This window comes from Phoca vitulina, unplaced genomic scaffold (assembly GCF_004348235.1).
Source record: "Phoca vitulina isolate PV1807 unplaced genomic scaffold, GSC_HSeal_1.0 scaffold8, whole genome shotgun sequence".
Taxonomy (NCBI): domain Eukaryota; kingdom Metazoa; phylum Chordata; class Mammalia; order Carnivora; family Phocidae; genus Phoca; species Phoca vitulina.
In genome coordinates this window covers 46,539,234-46,561,803 of record NW_022589711.1, presented here as the reverse complement: position 1 = coordinate 46,561,803, position 22,570 = coordinate 46,539,234, and the positions used below count along the sequence as shown (strand labels likewise).

At 45.2% G+C, this 22,570-nt stretch overlaps 1 protein-coding gene and 1 pseudogene across 1 annotated transcript in view; both read left to right on the top strand.

The window, feature by feature from the left end:
• The window catches only part of ITGB5 (integrin subunit beta 5), a 112,776-nt gene that overhangs the window by 16,903 nt on the left and 73,303 nt on the right, over nt 1-22,570 (top strand). The window contains exons 3-4 of the mRNA XM_032406742.1: nt 4,557-4,761; nt 14,575-14,824. Coding sequence (XP_032262633.1) covers nt 4,557-4,761; nt 14,575-14,824 — 455 coding nt within the window. The remainder of the gene's footprint in view (nt 1-4,556; nt 4,762-14,574; nt 14,825-22,570) is intronic.
• On the top strand, nt 1,216-2,549 carry LOC116633612 (annotated as a pseudogene).

The window sequence follows — 22,570 nt, the reverse complement described above, 5'->3', positions numbered from 1 at the left end:
GAGTTCCAGCCTTCAGCAAAAGTAGGCAGGGTGGTGTGCGGATACCCTCACGATAGTGTGGCCCACTCAGACAAACCTGAATGAACCCCACCACACTGGCCAGGATGCGGGCGCTGGCTTTCACTGCAGGGAGACAGATTTTGGTGAACAAAATGTCCAGGGAGTTAGGTGTTACAGTGTTACAGCCAACGGTGGAGCTTATCCTATCCTCCACCTCATAGGCCGCATCGGAGCAAGGAGAGGGGAGCAAGTTACGACAACTTGCAAAGGCCAATGTTGTAACAAATAAAAAGGGATCGACACTTGGAACACTTCCCTTGTCTTTTTTATGTTACCACAGAGTGACTGAAAGCCATAAAAGATGTTTCAAGTTCCTGTTCCCATTCTGTTGCTTCTCTTGGAAGTTTGCCTGTAATGCCGTTTCCTTTTATGAGTCCTTGGAGGGTTGATGGATGCATTTCTGGAGACCATGGACAGATGCTTCCTCCATGAGCTGAAACTCCTTCCAGCTCAGAGCATCAGGAGCATCTGCACGCAGTTGCGCTCTGCCCCAGTAGAAGCCCTTCCTGAAACTAGTTTCCATTTTTCCATGTTGAGATGAAGTCCCCCCTCTCCTTCCATACCTGTTTTTCTGAATAAGAGAGAATATTTATCCTCCAAGTCTGATAGATGGCAGGAAGATCTCTGCCTTGGGGGCAGCAAGGAAATACTAAAATCAGAGGGATGGGATTTGTGGAGCCAGAGTTTCCTACTGCAGCATTCAGCCGTGGCCTTTGTTGAGATGGAAGGGAGGCGATGCAAAGAGCACTGGGGTCCAGGCAGCTGAAGCCCAATGAACTTGAGTTTCTTGGATGAACTGAGGCATGAGCTTTGGCATGTGGGCCTCTGATTCCTCACCCATAGAGAGCAGGGCTGGCACCAGGCGATGCATTCAAAGTCCCTTCCTCTTGGAACTTGCCGTCTTCTGGCACCTGGACGAGGGCCCAAGTGTCAGGTCTCTGGCATCTGAAGGACGATCTAGAGAAGCGCTCAGGAGTAGAGGAGGAGGAGAAACACTTGGGCTTGTGGGGTCAGCATTCCCAGCTGGGCCTGCAGCACTCTCTGTCCTTTTCTTGGGCAGCAAGCAATTAGTTGTGGCTCTTTTCAGATTCTGTGCCAGATGGACCCTCAGCTCTGTGGGAATCCCACTGCTGAGGCAGCTGCCTTACTCTCAAAATGTGCTTCACACCTGCCACGCCCAGAGGTGCCTCAGGGGGTGTCTCTGAGGCCTCAGAGCCCTGCGACAATGACAAGATTCAATATATAGGTAAAGGTGGCTCAGAGGCTGTTGCACACATCACTGAAGTCATTGGGCCTGCCCCAGGTAACAGGACACTCGACTTTGTGAAAGAGGAGAAGGTTGACAAACTGATGGTAGAGATGGGTGGCACGAGACTAAATCTGAATTTGGTACAAGTGCCACAGTAGGGTGTCCCTTGCTGTGTGTGCCGCTGCAGCTGCCGAGAAGGGCTCCCTGTGTTGTCCCAAGTCCCGTTGCTGACTTGACTGGCACTTCTGAAGGCACCTTATGAGTTGCAGTTTGTTTGTTTGTTTAATAGTAGTCTCTATGCCCAACACGGGGCTTGAACTCACCACCCCTAGATCAAGAGTCTCATGCTCTACCGACTCAGCCAGCCAGCCGCCCCGCAAGTTGCAGTTTTCATGTGGTCGTTGGTAGTTCTCATACTGGCAACCAGTGACAATACAAAGGTTGACGGCCCTGCCGTGCCTGTGCAGCGAACCTCCGGGAAGGCGTGCGCGTTGGAGTGGGGGTGTGCCACGACCTCAGAGGATATTGTTAAGGAGAGAGAAGCTGTCACCAATGAGGGGAATGAGGAGAGCCTTATTCCTAATATCCTAGAGATTAAAGAAGCCTCAGAGCCTCTAGAGTAGAGTTGGGAAAGCCAGACACACAGATCCAGTTGTAATTGGCATGGGTGTGGCTGTCTCTGAGTTCTTCAGGTCAGGGAAGGATGACCTGGACCTTAAGTCTCCTGAAGATCTTAGCAGGTACATCTTCCCTGGCCAGCAGGTGGCCCTGTACAAGTTCTCCATCAAGGACTGGTAGGGTCTGTCAAAAATCCCTTTGAGTAGGATGACTGGGAAGCTTGGGTGAAGTTCACTGCTGGTGCAGGTGTCTGGGCAGTAGGGCATGATCTCAATGACCAAGCTGAAATGAATTGCCAAGGCTGTGGATTAGGAATCCTGCAACTACCTCCTGCTTAGAGTGAAGCAGGTTGGCTCTGTGACCTAGTCTATTCCAGAATGCAAGCTGCTTCAGACCAATAGGGTGGGGTGTCGGGGGTTGCCATCACTCCGGAGCGACCAAAGATGCTTTCATTGCCAACCTGGTGGCAGAGTTTTGCCCTGGGCTGCTCAAGACAGTGTACCTTGAGAGTCAGAACTGGGCCGAGCACAAGCAGCTCGTCAGAACTAGAGTAGCTGGCAGCAAGGCCCAGGACGCCAGGTGCCAGCAGGAAGCTCAGAAATTTTCACTGAGGAGGGTCTGAGCGGTTGAGCCCCTGAGCCCTACCAGCTCTGGACAGCCAGTTAGACTTCCGCTGCAGACAGCTCCAGACAGCAGACCACTACTGCAGGGCCCTCAGGAGGTTACCTCTCCTTTCCCCCATCCCTGGGCTTTGTCACTGCTTTATTAGAATTTCTACATCAGAGCCAAGCTCGGCCACTTGGAACCCAGTTTGGAAAGCCTAGCTTTGAAATCTTGTATCATTTCAAGGATACTTATGTTAAGCTAGAATATTTATTTTCTCACCTGTTCCACGAGTGTCTGGAGCCACTTAGACTTACGGCACCGTCCCTGCGGTGAATGGGCAAGATCTCCAGGGGTGGAAAAAAAAAATTCAATTATAAAATAAACAACAACAACAATCACAGAGGCCCAGAACAACACGTCTGGTTTCACTTACATAAAAACACTGCAAATTCTTCTTGATTTCTTAGTGTTGAATCTTGTGAAGGCTCGAACGGGGCATTGGCTAGCCCTGGGGCATCCTAGACCATGGCGAGTTCTCCAAGTCTCTGTGCTTCTGCTAGCAGTCTGGCTCCTAACACAGCAGGGAGGACACTTGACTCAGCTGAGGCTTTCTGGCAAAGTGTTACAGAGGGGCGAGGAAGAGGTCAGCATCGTAACTCCTCCAGCGATCAGGAGGATGATCTGGGCCAGCACTGGCATCCAGCCAGCTGGTGGAGGCGATCTTATTTTCTACATGCATCAGTGAGAGGGTGTGCAGAGAGCATCCTGGGTTTGCTTTGCTGTTAAAAATTCCCTTGCTGGAAAACGATCAATACTTCCGAAGTACCATATTTTATAATAGAGTATGTTATTTCATTTTAAAGCGAATGGCCTAAACTCCTGGTGCCCCAGATAAAGTTGGGTCATCCTGATATCTAGCCTTCTCCTAAATCCAGCTTAAGAAAAGAAAGATTTGTCCTATCAATGTGGCTTTATTGTTCAAACAACAGTAAAGATGATAAAAGAAAAAATGTAATTTTAGTCCCTCTACACTAATGCCTCAATTATCTTTATTTTTAAAGTTTTCCTTTTGAATCCTAATGCAGATACAATTTTATTTTCTGATTTTTTTTCTTAGTATGTTTTGAACTTTCTCTTCAGTCTTCATCATTTTGAATGACTATGTCATCTATGGGGGTGGTATACCATGTTTTTCTTATGGTTGAGGGATTTAGGTTTCTAAGATCATGCTATTCTAAATGATACTGCAGTATGTATCTTACAGAGTTTCCACTTTCTTTTGATTGACTTCTTGTGATAAATTCCTGGGACTGGGCCACTGGGTCAAAGGGTACAATGTTTATCGCCATGTTGTCTTGCAGAATGGTTGTGTAATGTGCAGTGCCTGCAAGTTAACTCTTCTTTTTTTTTTTTTTTTTTAAGATTTTATTTATTTATTTGACAGAGAGAGAGAGACAGCAAGAGAGGGAACACAAGCAGGGGGAATGGGAGAGGGAGAAGCAGGCTTCCCACGGAGCAGGGAGCCCGATGCGGGGCTCGATCCCAGGACCCTGGGATCATGACCTGAGCCAAAGGCAGACGCCCAACGACTGAGCCACCCAGGCGCCCCCTGCAAGTTAACTCTTGATTGCTGAATGATGACTACTTGTCTACTTATATAGTATCTTTAAAACATATTAAGTTGTGCAACAGACCATTTCAGTTACTTTCCTCCAGCTAATTATGCAGACAGACCCATTTTTTTTTTTACGAGAATTTTGATCATTAAAGTAACAACGAAACCGAACATTTTTATTACGCATTTACAGTTTACAAAGTGCTTTTGTATCCAGCACCTTCATTGACCCTCGTAATCCTCAGGCATTTGGGGTACGTGTTACCATTTTCACCCCTTTCGGACAATGAAAATGGAGTGCGGAGCGTTTCAGGTGCATGCACCAGATGCTGATGGGTCCACACCCCGAGGTGCTCTGGAAAGACAGCCTGACCACTCTCTGCCCTCTTCCTTTGTTGCTGCACATAGGACTTCGGGAGCCTGCGCTCCATCACCTCCCGGTGTGACTTGAAGGCAAACCTGGCCAGAAACGGCTGCGGGGGTGAGTTTGAGAGCCCAGCCAGCAGCACCCAGGTTCTGCGGAGCCTGCCTCTCAGCAGCAAGGGCTCCAGTCCCGCCAGCTCAGATGTCATTCAGATGACACCGCAGAAGATTGCCCTGAACCTGCGGCCAGGTGAGTGCCCTGGGGAGGGAATGGGTTAGTAATGGGAAGGTGAGCTGGGGCAGGCTGAGAGCAGAGCCAGCAGACAGAAAGGCTTGGTTCCCAGGCCCCAGGAAGCAGAGTATAAGGCCCCTGTGGACAGATCGGCATCTTTGCTATTTGTTTACTGAGGTAAAATATATGTAACATAAAATTGAGCATTTTAACCATTTTAAGGTATATAGTTCAATGGCATTAAATATATTCACCATGTCTAACTATCACCACCATCCATCTCCAAAACTTTTTCATTATCCCAACCTGAAACTCTGCCCATTAAACACTCGTTCTTTTTTTTAAAGATTTATTTATTTATTTTAGAGAGAGAGAGAGAGAGTGTGCGTGAGAGAGCGCGCACATGTGTTCTTTAGAGCATGGGGAAGGGCAGAGGGAGAGGGAGAGAAGCAGACTCCCTGCTGAGCAGGAGCCCCTTGACCCTGAGATCATGACCTGGGCCAAAGTCAAGGAAATCAAGAGGTGTAGGCTTAACGGACTGAGCCAGCCAGGTGTCCCTTAACACTAGTTCTTGATTCTACCCCCACCTTCACTCTTGGCAGCCACCATTTTACTTTCTGTTTTGATGAGTTTGACTACTTGAGGTGCCCCATATGAGTGGACTCATACAATGCTTTTACTTTTATGTCAGGCTTATTTTACTCAGAACATGTTTCCAAGGTTCATCCGTGTTGTAGTGTGTGTCTGAATTTGCTTCCTTTTTAAGGCTGAATAAAACTCCATTGTATGTGTATACTGCATTTTGTTGGTCCATTCATCCATCAGTGGACACTTGAGTTGCTGCCAGTTTTTGGCTATTATGAATAATGTTATTGCAATTTATGGGAGGTTACTGCTAGGTTTACTCCCTAGTTAATGCAAGTCTCAGGAAAGTGCTGCTTCCAGGAAAATGTATTTTTTCTTGTCAGCAAATTCCATTTGACTCCATGGCATTCTGAAGGGACAAACTTATAGTGTTATTTTATAACCTTAGAGCTCCTGCAAGCCCTAGAATTGACTGTGATATGAGGAAACTAACGGATTTTATGTACCTACTATGTGCTAAATACCTAGCCTATTCTAAGGTAGCTAAGACCATTTTACACATGAAGAGCGACCTACTCAAGGTCTGCCAGTTAGAAATGGTGACTCTGATTCCATCCCAGGTCTTGCGACTACAAAACTCCTGGCTTTTTTTAGTTTACCACTTTTTAAATATAATATTCTACACATTAGAATTGTGATGTCAAAAAGTGGATATGCATGTGTTTAAATTAGAAAGTGTCACATTTTGAGAGAAGGTAGCTTATTTCCAAATTCCTTTGATTTTTAGCCTTTTCTTCTATCTCATTGCCTAAGAAACCATTGGCAATAACTACTTCCAGATGATTGATTTAGACTTCAGGGCCGCTTGGAGCTGGTGGCAAGATCGTGGATGTGATTGGCCATCCTGGGTTCTAGCGCTGGCTATGTCCCTAGCTTGGAGGTCCTGGTCAGGTTACCCCACCCCTTCACATCTCAAGGTCTTTATCACCTTCATTCCTCACAGCCACGTTCAGAGGCTTAAATGAGACTTTTTGCATACATACACTTTAAAAAGTTAAAATTACCATTATTTTCAGAGAGTAGTGGCCAAAGATGCAGCTTCTGGAGTCAGCGAGGTCTAGGTTTGAATAGCGATTCTCAGTGTCTCAGAGATGGATTTAGCCCAGCACTGCCATCGTAAGTGCTTAGACATGCTTGTTGTTGCTGTCATCATATATTTAAAAATGTTTTATTCTGCCTATTGAATTGTCTTGGAAATAAGAAACAAAAGGTGTACGTGGCCCTGCTAGATAGAGAGGCACAAGCTACTAGATGGCCAGGGATTAGTGAGGGGATTAGTTGAGGCTGCTATTTTTACAAGTCATCCACTGGAAGTGACACTTAGCCTTTTTGTTTGGTGAGCTACCACGCTGAGAGAGAGAAGGAAGGGAGCCCTGGCAAAGCTGTGTGACTGGGTAGAGAAGAGAGGAGTCAGCTGAGCCTTTATGTGGGCAGCTATTTGGCGATGTCCTCTGGGTTAAGATAACTCATCTCTGTACATGAAGACAGGCTCAGGGTCAGGGGCTGTGACTAGAGGGGATGTGGGGGTTGTGGCAGACAATTAAGATCCTGGAACATCGTGTGGAATAAAAGTAGCTATCAATTAAGGTGAATGATGTATCTTCTTTTGTATTTAATTACAGTATAGCAGTAACTTAAAGGAAATTCTTGAGAAATCATCCACTTTCATGCGATGTTGTTTTTCATTTTTGCTGGACCCTGTCTCTATTCACATGTTCATAATTTTCATAACACTTAAAATGTATTTATACATTTTACTTATATTCACTTATAAGTGAATATAATAATTAACTTAATAATTAACAAAGACCAAAATTCACATCGCCAACAAAGTTTATAGTTTCAGGTCATCATCAGGGGAGGTTCTTAACTTATATTTTTGGAACTCCTCATTTAGAATTGCTCTCAGAGCCCCTGGTTTTCTAAGAAATATATTCCTTCATGGTGGCAAATCCTTATTCTTTAGGGTAGATTTAGTTTAGGAAGGAGCTGGAGGGACACAAAGTCAGAGATGCCACAGTTTCAATCCTACTTAAAATCAGAATGAAGGTGTGACTCTGAGGCGGAGAGACTGTTGTTTGATTTGGTTTACCAACCAGTTTTTTAAACAGCCCCCAACGAGCAGTTAAAGAAGTGATTGGAGTGAAGGCAGCCTTCTTGGGCAGAGTCCTCTTGGCATCACATGTATGCACAATACTGATTTATGCATAAAGCTCAACGTATGTTCACTTAAGGAAGAAGGAAATCAGTCTTATTTTGATATGCGTGTGGTTGTTGTTAGAAAGAGCTCCGAGTCATCATATATATATAAGAAATGTTTTCTTTTGCCTATTGAATTGTCTTGGAAATAAGAAACAAAAAAAGGGTGTAAGTGGCTCTGCTGGACAGAGAGGCTCAAATTACTGGATTGTCAGGGATTAGTGTGGGGATTAGCTGAAGTTGCTAATTTTATACCTCATGGTATAGTCACATCTCCTGCTAAGCATTATGATACAGTTTCTGGTATTGGAAATAAAATAGAAAGCATGATTCTGTTTTTATACAAAATCATGACATGGGTGCTGTGTGTGAGCTCTCCGGTTGTGTGGAGGTCAAGGTAATGGAGGGGTTGGCTGCCCAGTTAAAATACACCCAAACTGTGAGGTTGTTTATAGAGCTGAACACTTGGAGGAGATCTGATGAAAACAGGAATTCCTAAAGGTCTAGAATCTTGTGAATCTGTTTGTCAAATATAGAAACACCTGAAGCCAATGAAGCCTCTTAAAATCTTGAAAATTTTAATATTTTTAAAGAGACAAATCCCAGATATTTATTTGGGGGAAGAAGAGAATGTTATGTTGCAGTTAGCAACATTCAGTTTACCAAGTGCATAGTTAACCTCAAGGTAGTCATCCCCTGACTCTGCTGAAGGCTTTCAGATCTAGTGGTTGGTTTTTCCATTATTTAATTTTAGAAATCCTTTTTTGTCTCCTCCCTTGCCCTGCTCCCCCATACCTCATAATAGATATTTGTTGAGTGAAATGTTAACACTTTGCCAACCTTATACTAGACTAGTCAAAGACAAGCCTCAGAATAATATGAGTGATGCTTCAGGAAAGCAAAGTTATTGTTCTAGGATAAGCCTAGGGGGAAAAAAAGAAAAAATTTCCTCTATGTGGAACTTTCTGTTTTGGTTTTTCTTTTCTTTCTTTCTTTCTTTTTCTTTCTTTCTTTCTTTCTTTCTTTCTTTCTTTCTTTCTTTCTTTCTTTCTTTCTTTCTTTTAAATTAAGATGTGAGTCACAGACCATAAAAGTCACCATTTTATTTTTATTTTTTTATTTTTAAAAATAATTTTATTTTTTAATTTTTTTAAAGTTTATTTATTTAGTGATCTCTGCTCCCAATGTGGGGCTCAAACTCATGACCCCGAATTCAAGAGTTACATGCTCTTTTGACTGAGCCAGCCAGACGCCCCAAGTCACCGTTTTAAAGTTATATAATTCAGTGGTTTGTAGTATATTTGCAACATTGTACAACCATCACCATTGTCTTATTCCAGAACATTTTCCTCACCTCAAAAAGAAACCCTGTATACATTAACAGTCACTCCTTGTCTTTCCCTCCCGGCCACAGTCAGCCCTAGGCAACCACTAATCTACTTTCTATTTCTATGGTTGTGCTTATTCCCAACGTTTTATATAAATCATATGATGTATGGCTTTTTATGTCTGGCTTCTTTCACTATGCAGAGTGTCTTCAGGATTCATTGATGTTGTAGCATTTATCAAGACTTCATTCCTTTTTATGGCCAAATAATATTCCTTTGTGTATGTATAGATATGCCACATTTTTGCTGATGAATATTGCTACTGTTTTCACTTTGGGGCAATCATGACTAATGCTATTGTGAACATTCATGCACAAGTTTTTGTGTGGACATGTGTTTTCAATAATCTTGAGTATATAACTAGGAGTAGAATTGCTGGGTCATATGGTAATTCTATGTTTAACTTTTTGAGGAACTGCCAAACTTTAAGCAGGATTTTGTATAAACACAGGATCATGTTTTCCATTTTGTTTCCAGTCCTGGAAACCGTATGTCAGGAAAACAATCTTAAAAAATTCTTTTAACAAAGGATATAAACTTTAGAATAAAGCTTATTGAAATGATAAATAAAAGGCTAGTGGTGATTTTGAAGTACTGGGGCAGTTAGAAAGGGTTTACTTAAGTCATTAATTTTCCTCTATCCTTTAGCTCATTGACTAGTAGTTTTGTTTTTTCATATTAAGTGTTTTATTTTGAAATAACTGTAGGCTCACAAGAAGTTGCAAAAGTAATAGTGCTCTCATATACCCTTCCCAGCTTTCCCTGGTGATGTCACATAACCAAAGTGCATTACTAAAACCAGGAAACTGACATTGGTACAGCACTGGTAACTAACCTAGGGGATTGGTTGCTTTTGAGATGGGTTTCCTGCCAGCCCTCGTCTGTGCTGCTTTTTTCCCCTCTCCTCCCGGGTTCTACTTCGGAGGTGCCAGTTACCTGACTTCGGTATTGCTTCTGCCACCCAGACTGACAGAGTACATACTTTATTAAAAAGTCTAAGAAAGACTTGATGGTGGATGGATAAGAGGTTGGCTAATATAGAATGTTTGTGCCTTCCCCCCAACATTTATAGATTGAAATCCTAACCCCCAGTGTGACGGTATCAGGCGGTGTAGGGTCTTTGGGAGGTGCTTAGGTCATGAGGGTGGAGCCCTCATGAATGGGATTAGTGCTATGAATTTAAAAAGACCCCAGAGGGCTCTCTCCTCCCTTCTGCCAGGTGAGGTCACAGCAAGAAGTCAGCAGTCTACGACCCAGAAGAAGGTTCTTACCAGAACCCAACCATGCTTGCCCCCTGATTTTGGACTTACTTAGAGGCTTCAGGACCACGAGAGAGAAATTTCTGTTGCTTATAAGCCCCCAGTCTATGGGTACTTGTTAGAGTAGCCCAAATGGACTAAGACTGGGTTATTTTCAAGGAAACTAGGAATGCCAGGCTCTAATACTTGGGGCAGACACTGGTAGAGGCCAGTCATGTCTTCACATGGTTCCTTCCTTGGTTCCATCTGTCAAGAGTCAGAATTCTGCAGTGAGGAGTGGGGTGCAGTATGGCACACCAGCCTTGTCCTAGACCAGGGAGGTAATTCTTTGGTTCTAGGTCTGGATTTAATTCTGGGATAGTAATTACCTTCTGCTCCAGTAAACAGAAGAGCTAGATGATCGTCCTAAGGTGTGCACCTGGGCCCTAATTCCCTGTTCAGCTGAGGTCCTGTTTGTAATATAGCTGATTTTAATGTGTCCCTTCTTTCTTTCAATTTTTGGCACAGAAGGGTAATTCTGAGGAATCAAAAACTACTTCTATTTATTTGGGGATGGCAAGAGTCTTTATTGGTTGGAATACTACTTTGTCTGAACATTTGAACAAAAATCAGTCTACAAATACCAGAAGTTCATGGTGGAATTCGCTCCTTCACTCTCTCTTCACTTTTTTTTTTTTAAGATGTATTTATTTGTTTATTTGAGGGGGGAGGGGCAGAGGGAGAAGGAGAGAATCCTCAAGTGGACTCTTCCACTGAGTGCAGAGCTCCACGTGGGGCTTGATGTCACGACCCTGAGATCACGACCCCAGCCAAAATCAAGAGTGGGCCGCCCAACCCACTGAGCTATCCAGGCACCCTGACTCTCTCTTCACTTTTGATGGAAGGGAGGGCAGAGAGAAAACAAACTTTAAAAGTACATTTCAAGTGGTTGGTTGATATCTGATTACAGTAGGAGAACCTACACTTAGGAACTGAGCAAGCGGTAGGAATTCTGCACAAAGCACTGTTGGAGCTGGGGGCTTTGGAAGTGGGAAAAACCAGGACACGAGAGGGACTGCTTGCCGCATCCTCACAGGTGCGAGGCGGTCAGCTTTTTTGGGGTGTGTGCTTTGTCTCCTGTGTTTGATCCTGCCACTGGTCCCAAGTGGTGGGTATGTGGAATGGCCCCAGAGAGGAGGGCGCAGCTGCAGGGGAGGACGAGCCCACCATGGTCTGATGTGGAGAGGGAGGAGGGAGGACTGTGAGCTGGGATGGCATCACTGGAAGCAGGTGCTGACCGAGCCCTGACGGTGAAGGTGAGAAGGGCTCTGCTCTTTGCTGGACACATGGAGGTGACATGTCTCGAGTGGCGGGTGCAGAACTGCATACATAGCTGGATGTAATGCCGGAGTGTGTCTAAGTGTGCGTGGTTCTGGAAGTGTGTCCAAAGGTGGAAAGTGGGCCCCAGACCTTGTGCCTGCACGCAGCGATGGCCTCTTCAGTCTGCTGACCTTGCTCATAGAGGGGCTGGTACACTGCTGCTTAACTCCCACACTTAGCACACTGAGAATTGGTCCAGGAATGTCGGTCCTTCCAAAATCTGCTGACACAACATCCCGTTATTGCCAGGGCCCCCTGAGGAGTTTGTGGCATTTAAACTCAGGTGTAGCTGAGGCAGCAGTAAACCCTCATTCTGAACGCTGATGATATTACCCTCTTTCTTACGCCCTTCCCTTTTTGGAAAACTGGGAGAAATACTTCTGTTTAACATTTGCAACCCCTAAATGGGGAGGGGTATGTGTACTTACTCAGGAATCAGTTTCTCTTAGAATTTGATGCTAAGAGCTTTTTCACTTCAGAGTAGATACCTGCTTAGCACACACAGACTTGTGTGTCACACGTTGTTTCCCTTTCTGGAAAATGTGGAGTTAAATTTAATGCCCATGGCTATAGCCGTTCACACACAAGTTTCTGGCAGAATTTTCTGTCTCCCTTTTGATCCCTACAGGAAATTGCTTTAATAACTGACTTCTGGGGGCACCCCAGGTGGAAGTTTTCCTCCTGTAGAGGCATTTGTGTGGTGTTAGGATACATTGTTTCCTTTGATCCCCACAGTAATTAACATCCTCCCATTTTATGGATCTAGAAATTGAGCAGCAAATTTAGAGGAGCCTGAAGTCTCCTGAGTTCTTGGTGACAAGGTCTGGATTCCAACCCAGCTCTCGTTCTCCAAGCCCAGTACCCTCTTCCCTCCCACAGGTACCTCCTCAAGTCCAAGCTGTTCCCGACTTCCTGGTCCTAAAGTGCTCATTAGTGCATTACTCATAGTCCACAAAAGTGGATTCTGGTTAAAAGAAGATGTAGTTGGGAACTTTGGGGGAAGGGCACAGGCGAGAGAAAATGCAGAAGCCTCTTTGAAGAGGTGATGGGGTCGGACAGAGCAGACATGATCACAGGCTCTGCCCATTGGGGGTCTGTGGTCTGTCCACACAAAGACCAAGGAGGCACTCCCCTACCCCAGGTTCTCCTCCCTCCTGCCCCTTCCCCACCGTGATGTGTCATCCAGGGCTGGGAGGGGCTCAGTGCTGGGACCTGCTCTGTCTGCCCGATGGGAACCAGAGGCCGACTTTGCAGCCATCCAGAATTCATTCTGGAAAAAATTTCCAGCATTCCTCTGCTTGAGTCAATTCTGATGGTTTTTAAAAATAGGCTCGTATCAACAGGCAACCAAACTACGCCAGTCTCGAGGAAGCTGGAGCAATACACGCAAAGACTAGTCCAGGGAAGCGGGCTCGGTGCTGTCACTCAGGCAACAGATAGTAATTATAATAATTATACTTCATTTATGCAGGCCTTTGTCGCTGGCAAAACACGGCTCTCCACAGGAGTGCTTCATAGCCTTAATCAGTTTTTCCATTGTATCACCGAGGGCACTGCCGCTCAGGTTGCACCTCGGCCAAGGGACAGAGCTGGAACTTGGACTGAAATCTTTTGGCCATTTGAATCTCCATGGTCTAGATAATGCAACATGGCCTTGTCTGGGGTGGGAGGAGGAGAGGGGGCACACGGGATTCGGTCCTTATCCTGCAAGTTCTAGAAGGCTTCTGCTTGCTGCTGGTCAGCTTGAGGTGAGAGATGAGCTTCCCTGGGAGGTGACTGCCAGCAGACCAGGCGTGGACCCTCTGGGTAGAAGAGGCCGGCTTCGCTGTTGCACATCTAAACACAGAGCGCGTCTGTCCAGATTTCAAATGTGCGTACAGCTCTTCTACCCAGAGAGTTCAAGGACATCTTGGTGCTTCTGAAAAACAAATAAGCTCAAGGGCAAATAGAATTACCTGGTATGATTGCTTCTTAAAGTTGGCTCTAAATGATGTGTTTTTAGAGCCTATGAAATGATTTAGGATCATTATCCTGGCATGAGTCCTCCGGTTGTGACGCTGACTTGGGCCTTTCTGTAAGCCCTGGTAGGTGACACTGGTTTTTCTCTTCGTTTTTTCCCCTCTGAATTAATTCCTCCTTCTCCTCTGTCTCTGACTCTTACTATGGAACTAAAAATTATTTTCTCTTTCTTAGAGCTGGTAGACAAATCTAGTAGTGTTTTTTTTTTTTTCTTTTTCTCTCTCTTTTCCCCCTTCATTTTGATTGGTGCTAAAATTTGGAATCTGTCTTCCTGTATTTATACATACAATTTCCGATGATAATGATTTGTGTCTGTGATATCCCAAAATGTCAAATATGCCCAAGAACTAAATACTATTGTCTATAAGTGGCTAGGGAAATAGAAAAAAGTGACATGTGGCAGAAGCATAAATATTTTTGCCCTTTGGGGGTATGTTAAATAACCGTGTGTTCCCACTCCCCCTTGCCTTGTACCTCTCTCTTCCCGCCTTAGTTCTTAATCACTCATGTGCGTACCTCCTTTGGTTTATTCCCTCTTTTCTATTTCATTCACACCTTTACAGTCTCCTCCTGGCCACGTTCCCAACTTGGCCACTCCTTTCTCTGAAGTTGGTGTGTGGTTGGTGGGCGACTGTCACCTAATCTATGTCCATTGAATTGTCTGGTTCATTGTCCACCAACTGCCCTTTTTGCTGACAAAACAGAACACCACTGAGGAGACTAGTTGTTAAAGAGTTTCCTTAAAAATCCTGAGCCAAGTATTTGGAAGAAGAACCTAGACCTTCCCCCTCAGCACCGTGTTCCCTTCAGTTACTCCACTTCCAAGAAAAATATTTCTTCTGAGAGGTATGCAGTCACTAAAGAAAAGTAAGAGGGGGACCAGCTTTGAAAGCGAAATCCATCCCTTCAGCCCCCAGCAAGTTGGATGACCTCCAATGTGCATGGCCTCTCTGTTGGCACAGGTGACAAGACTACTTTCCAGCTGCAGGTTCGACAGGTGGAGGATTATCCTGTGGACCTGTACTACCTGATGGACCTCTCCCTGTCCATGAAGGATGACTTGGACAGCATCCGGAACCTGGGCACCAAGCTCGCCGAGGAGATGAGGAAGCTCACCAGCAACTTCCGGTTGGGGTTCGGGTCTTTTGTAGACAAGAATATCTCCCCTTTCTCCTACACAGCGCCGAGGTACCAGACCAATCCATGCATTGGGTGAGTGACCGGTCATCCTTCTGTTGGGTATTTAAGGGTGGGAGAAGGGAGTAGCAGGAACACTTAGCCCAAAGAAAGGACTAGGGAAGGTGTATTTGGGGGCAGTGGGAGAGCAGACTTAAGCGTTTAAACTCATCAACCATGACCCAGTTCTGTCCCTCCCACTATGTGTGGAGACATGAACTGTTGCAAGGCTGTAGGAAGGTATAATGATCATAGCTCATTTGTTTTCCTGCCTGTCTGACATAGCACTGTTTTCTTTTTTTTTTTAATCTTAACGCATTCTTTTTTTTTTTATTATGTTATGTTAATCACTATACATTACATCGTTAGTTTTCGATGTAGTGTTCCATGATTCATTGTTTGCGTATAACACCCAGTGCTCCATGACGTGCACTCTTTAATACCCATCACCAGGCTAACCCATCCTCCCACCCCCTCCCCTCTAGAACCCTCAGTTTGTTTTTCAGAGTCCATAGTCTCTCATGGTTCGTCTCCCCCTCCGATTTTCCCCCTTCATTCTTCCCCTCCTGCTATCTTCTTCTTCTTCTTTTTTTTTTTTTTTTTTAACATATAATGTATTATTCGTTTCAGAGGTACAGGTCTGTGATTCAACAGTCTTGCACAATTCACAGCGCTCACCATAGCATATACCCTCCCCAATGTCCATCACCCAGCCACCCCATCCCTCCCACCCCCCACCACTCCAGCAACCCTCAGTTTGTTTCCTGAGATTAAGAATTCCTCATATCAGTGAGGTCATATGATACATGTCTTTCTCTGATTGACTTATTTCGCTCAGCATAATACCCCCCAGTTCCATCCACGTTGTTGCAAATGGGAAGATTTCTTTCCTTTTGATGGCTGCATAATATTCCATTGTACCACATCTTCTTTATCCATTCATCTGTCGATGGACATCTTGGCTCTTTCTGTAGTTTGGCTATTGTGGACGTTGCTGCTATAAACATCGGGGTGCACGTACCCCTTCGGATCCCTGCGTTTTTATCTTTGGGGTAAATACCCAGTAGCATAGCACTGTTTTCTAGATTAAGACAATGCTCTCAGGAAGTGAATACCCAGGCGTTCAGGGAAGGAACGGGCAGAACAATGGAGACTTTCCTCTTGCTTGGGGTGACTGAGGTGCTTGAGGATAAGGGAATTATTTGTTGTTTATGTAAATATAACTTACCTTGACAAAATGAAATGGAAATCGTGTGTTTTAAAGGTATGACTTTTTTCCCAACGTAAGTCAAGTACTTGAACTAGAAAATATTTGACAGATTATCAGCAGGAATTTCTAACTGCCACAACAAACAAATCCAAAAGTATGTCATGATAGAAGTTTATTTCCTGGGGCACCTGGCTGGCTCAGTCGGTTAAGTGTCTGCCTTTGGCTCAGGTCAAGATCTCAGGATGAGCCCCACATCGGGCTCCCTGCTCAGTGGGGAGCCTGCTTCTCCTTCTCCTTCTGCAGCTCCCCCTGATTGTGTGCACGCGTGCACTCTCTCTCTCTCTCTGTGAAATAAATAAAATCTTAAAAAAAAAAAAGTTTATTTCCTGCTCACCTAAATCCAGATGGGTCTCCTGATCAGTGGACACCTCTCTTCCAAGCAGGGACTCAGGGACCCGGGCTCTGTCCACCCTGTACTTCTTCATCTTCCCCACGTGATTTTTAAAGTCATTGTGTCTGGACGATTGCTCCTAGGTAGAGCTTATGGGCCAGGGCTGAGTGGCTTTTGCCACTTATGCTCCTGTGTTTTATCAGATAGAATGGAGTTCTAACAAGGAGGCTGGAAACTAGGTTAGCTGTGCCCAGGAAGAAGAGGAAGCAGGATTGGTGAACAGGACTCTGCCATCGTGTACTTGTGTGGGGGGTGGAGGGTCACGGCTGCCAACTCCCTAAGGCAACCCTTGTAAGGTTGGTTTGTTTCTAGTCTTGCAGATGTTCCCATAAATGTCAGGAGGATGTGGTCTGACAGTGAGTGGTAACTTCCAACTCTTTTTTCTCATCCCTACATCCAACTTTAGTCAGGCTTTGGGACATAAGGCCCCAGAGTAGTTACTAGACAAGAAACAGCTAAGACTTAGGTTCTTACCAAGTGTCAGGCACCACACGAAATGCCTTGTACCATATGGATTATCTCATTTAAATCTCAGGACAGTCTTTTGAGGTCCCTACAGTAGATGTGAGCCGTACTCCGCAGATGAGGAAACCGACACTTTGAATAAACAGCGAAGCCGAGACTACACAACTAGTAAGGGATGAACTTGGGGCAAAAGTGAAGATAAACTGCTTTCAGAGTCTGCATTCCCAGTAATACAGTGCTTACTTTTCCCCATCCAAGTCACACAACAACACGGATGCCTTACCTGGGTCAGTAGGCTAATTAATACCCGACCCTCAAGGTGCTTGCCTGAGGGCAGTGTTAGGTGATGCTACTCTAACAGTCCCCAAATCTCAGTGGCTCAGCACCATCCGGTTTATTTCTTGCTTGTATAAAATCTGATGAGGGTTGAGCTGTTTTCCGTGGCAGCTCTCCTTCAAGTGGTGACTCAGATCCAGGCTCTTCTACCTTATGGTGGCATTTTTGATCCTTGGGTTACTTGGCTGCCGTACGGAGGAAGAGAGCTGTTCCTAAGCCCCGAACCTGCCCAACACCCCGGCTCATCTTCAGCGGCCTCAACAGCTCCCAGCCCTGCATGGGGCTTGGTGGTCGGGATGCAGTTGTGTTTATGCTGGTAATGTATGTTCTCTTTAATCTTTCTGGACCCTCTGTGCACTCTCCTTGAAGCTCCCTTAGATCTTCCCTTAGGGCTTAGGAACTGACACAGTGGTGGGAAAAATCAATAAATAAGAAAAAGGTTTAAATACAAAAGCAAGTCTAAGTTTCTTAACTTCGAAGAGGCCTAGGTGTCATCATTTGCTGGATTTAGCTTCCTCCCGGCCACAGGTGGCTGCTGGCGTTATTAGTCTGGTCCCGTCTCCAAGGCGCCTTCAGCCGAGGCTCAGTGCCAGATGTCCTCTTGCTGGAGTTTTACTTCTGAGCAGGTGCAGCAGCATCTTTTTTTTTAAAGATTTTATTTATTTATTCATGAGAGACAGAGAGAGAGAGAGAGGCAGAGGGAGAAGCAGGCTCCCAAGGAGCAGAGAGCCTGATGCGGGACTCGATCCCAGGACCCTGGGATCGAGCCCCGCGTGGGGCCTTTTGCTCAGCGGGGAGCCTGTTTCTCCCTCTCCCTCTGCCTGCCGCTCCCCCTGCTTGTGCTCTCTCTCTGACAAATAAATAAATAAAATCTTTAAAAACAAACAAAAAAACCCAAATCTTTTTTTAATTCATCAAGAGTAGTGATTCTGTCTGCTTTTTCACCTCTGCCCTCTGATTGGGCCCTGTCTGCTGATGGAAGGGTGTTTTCCAAGGACCCTCCATTCACTGTGAGATATGCTAGATTGGAAGCCCAGAGAGGATGAAGGACCGGCTCTGGGAACTCAGCATTCGAGTATTCAAGGTTATTACACACCGCTTTTCCAGAGTCCTTTCTAAGCCCTAGAAGGCAGAACCAACTGTAGACAGTGAAAGTCTTCACAGTGAGCACAGGCGCATCTAAGAAGAATGGGAGTTTTGAAGGAAATATCAGGGATAAGTTAGGCAAATCTCTCTTCTCCAAGCTGGGCCCCACATCAGGGAGTCGCTCTTTGGGTCGATGAGGCAGGCTGAGATTGATCTCCCCACAGTCAGGGACTGGAACGTGTGCGGTGCCCCAGGTCTCAGAGATCCCCGCTGCTCGGGGGGAGAACATCGCGAGGTGGCTGTTCCTGTGTCTGGTCCAGCCTGTGTGTGCTTTGTTTGCCTTTCTAAGTTTTAATGGTCTGGTAGCACTGGGCTTGAACCACATGCTTGGCCACTGCTGTCCCTACCACTCTCTCGTGTCACAGCTGATCTGCCTCACTTGTTTGCCTTTCATCCCTGGCTCAGTGCACATTGTCTGTGATCCTTGCCTATTCTTTTCCTTCAGCTGGTGTGCAGGGCAAGGTCACAGGGTTCTTCTCGAGCTCCAATGGCATCTTCAGTTGGGTTTTTCTCCCCTGTGGGAGTGGAAACAGCAGAAGCCCCCAGGAAGGGTAAGATAGTCAGGCGGGAGGGACTTAACCACCTATGCAGGACACCTCAGAGAAAAGAGAGCCAGTTTTTCATGGGGGCTTCCCTGAGGTTTGTCCCTCCTCTTGCTCCAGACATTCCTGCTGAAGGATCAAAGTCCTAGACTCATCCCTTCCTTAGAATGTGCTAGAAATGCCAGAACTGAAGTAAATAGTACCGGGTCTGCCATAATAAGAAAAAAGACATAGTATAATTTAATCATCACATTAAGGAACTGTTTAATTGCTATTCTGATTAACAGGAAGAGTGTCACTGGGAAAAATCATGTGGTGTTCACATACAGGATTTGAAAGACTAATGCAGCATGTTATCTCTGGTCTTGAATGCATTTTCTTTTGCTAGAGGTATCAGGCTGTTGTTGAATACATGTCATATCTCGGGGCACCTGGGTGGTGCAGTGGGTTGAGTGTCTGATTCTTGCTTTTGGCTCAGGTAGTGATTTTGGGGTTGTGGGATCGAGTCCTGCGTTGGGCTCCGTGTGTAGTCTGCTTAAGACTCTCTCCCTCCTTCCCTCTCCCCGCCACCCCGCACTTGTTTGCATGCTCTCTCTCTCTCTCTTTCTCTAAAAATAAATCTTTAAAAAGAAAAGAAGTACACGTCATGTCACATTTATATGTGGAATCTAAAAAAGTCAAATTCATAGAAACGGAGTAGACTGGAGGCTGCTGGGGGCTGGGAGGTGGGGGGAAACAGGGAGACATTGGTCAAAAGGTACAAACTTCCAGGTACAAGATGAAGATGTTCCGGGGATGTAATGTACAGCATGGTGATGGTCGTTAACGCTACTGTACTTGGAGCATATACTTGTATACTTGGAAGTTGTTAAGAGAGTAGATCTTAGGGCGCCTGGGTGGCTCAGTCGTTAAGCGTCTGCCTTCAGCTCAGGTCATGATCCCAGGGTCCTGGGATCGAGTCCCACGTCGGGCTCCCTGCTCGGCGGGAAGCCTGCTTCTCCCTCTCCACTCCCCCTGCTTGTGTTCCCTCTCTGTCTCTCTCTCTCTGTTGAAAAATAAATAAAATCTTTAAAAAAAAAAAAAAAAAGAGAGTAGATCTTAAATGTTCTTGCCACACACACACAAATGGAAATATACATGTGAAAATCTGCACAAGTGAGATAACACATTTCATCCTTCATCGTTTGTGTTTTTTCTTACCTTTCCTGTATTTCTTCCAAGGGGTCATATTATTTCTTCTCCACCTTGATGGTATGATTTCGTTGTCTTCTGGCATATCTTGTGGCTGACGAGAAGTCTGCTCTCCGTCTCATGGTTTGCCTTCTCTCTGGTGGCTTTTAATATTTTCCTGTGCTTTTCATATTCTATAATGATATGCATTTCAATGTGTCTAGATTGAATTTACTTTTATTTACATTGCTTAGAATCTGGTCTGCTTGTTTAGCCTGAGAATATATCTTTTTATTCTTGAATATTCTCATTTTCTCTTTGATCCCTCTCTCCTCTTTATTTTCTAACGCTAATTTCCATAACAGGAAATTTCTTCTAGTTTACCATTTTGTTCTTTAGTTGCTTCATCCATACACTGATGTTTCATTTTTGAATTTCACTGATTATATTTTTTATTTGGTTCTTTTCCAAACTTCTGTTTTTGATTCTGTTGTTTTTTTTTTTTTCCAGAGCCTTCTGACTTTTTTTCCTTCTAATAATATCCTGTTCTGGCTTTTAGTATCTATTCTTTCCTCTTCTTTAATGTCTTAAATATCCTAGTCTTATAGTACTTCGGACCATTCTGTTACCTGTTTCTTGAACTGCAGATCATCCCGTTTGTTGCATTTGTGGACATTCCTGCATGGTGGCTTGTTTCTTGTGGGGTCCAGAACTTTGTCATTAGCTCTTCTTCTCCCACGGTGGTTTTCCGCGTGAGCATCTCAGCCCCAGGCGTGCTGGCCTGTCTGCATCCTTGCAGGGTGGGTGTATGCTTGCTGCCACCAGGACCCTCTGGGTCTCGATGGGACTAGTTTTCCTGTTCATCTCTCAGTTGGGGCTTCCTTCAGCATAAAAAATATACTGAGTTCTGACTTGCTCGGGCCTGGAGTTAACAATTTTTATGGGTGATTCATCTTGCCCTTGGCCCGGAGTGGATCTTCCTTGCTTCTTTCCCAGGCTAATGGTTGGAGTTTTTATCTTTGATGTTGGTGACAGGGCAGCTCTTTGTAGTGCTCAGCTTTTTGCAGAGAGCCCCGTTCCAGGGCTTCATCCGTCCCTGTTCAACTCCCACCCCCAGCCTTTAGGACCTCCACCTGGTCGTGGCGCCTCCGGGAGCTCTTCGGCCTGAACTCTCGCTCCAGGCCTACCTTGTCTCCTAAGTGCGCTCATTTGCTGAACGATTTTTGTCCTTCATTTCTGGCACCTGAGATTTCCCTGCTAAACTTCCATATTAACATTTACCTATTAACATTTTGAAACATTTTATGTTATCTAGCAGCTCTAAATACTTAGAGTAGGAGGGGAGCTCTTTCCATGTCAGCTCATCCCATAATATTGTCGTGAAGCCTTGGATTGTTTCTGGATTTGCCTGGATCTAGTGTCTTCAAATTGCGATCACTTTTCATATGTACATGCTCCCCCCAGGCAACTTAAGCCTATATACTTCTTGGTTCATAATTCATAATTTAGTAACTCCCTATACATGGCCCTAAACAGGGCTCTCTGGGCAGACGCAGGGTGGGGGTTGGAGCGTTTCCTGGCATTAGACCACCAAACACCCAGACCTTAAGTTCACTGAGGTCTTCCAGGGGTTAAATTAAATAACTAGTTGTAGAGGACATCGTATTTTAGTGACTGTGAGACATTCAACGGCATGTGTGTGACAAAGCCATTCTCCTCTCACTAAGAGGTGACTGATTTGATTATAGTAATTTCCCCGCCGTGAAGACTTCTCTCTGGCAAACACATTGTCTAGTTCCCGATGATTTAATAGTAATTCTCCAGGTAAAAACATATCTACTTAATGTTGCTAGCAGGAATGAAAGGGAAAAGGGAAAAAATGCCGCGCTCATGTTGGTGAGCTTTTCACAGCTTCTCTGGCTTTCTCACTGAACGACAGTTACTGTTCTGCTCCTCTCCTCCCTTTCCTTGACCCACATGATCAACGCCTGAAGTCCTAAACTGTGGACCAGAGCCACACAGAAAGGGGTAGCGGCTTGGAGGAAGGGAGTTGGTGTATATTAACTCCCTACTGCATCTGTCCGTTTGTCCAGTTATAGTAACTACTGATGGGACCTCAGCTCCTTCTTCCAGCCAGGAACAGTTTCCATGGCCTTTTCTTCATGGCAGAATGAGATGGGAATAAAATGTTTGGGTGGCCTGGGTTCTAGAAAGCACAAGGTGCAGGGGAAGATTTGGGGAAGAAAGAGGGAGTGAAACAAAGGGAAGGCAGATGGAGGGGAGCGTGTAGCGGAGGAAAGGAGCCTGTCCATACCTGTCCTGGCTGCTGCTTGGCAAGTTAGGCAGGATCCCCTAGTAGTTCCTAAGCCTGTTTCCCTTCCCATGCACATGGCTTAAATTGGATTATAAAGCCTCCCCCCATGCCTCTCCATGAGTGGGGTTTTTTTTTTTCCATCTTTTAT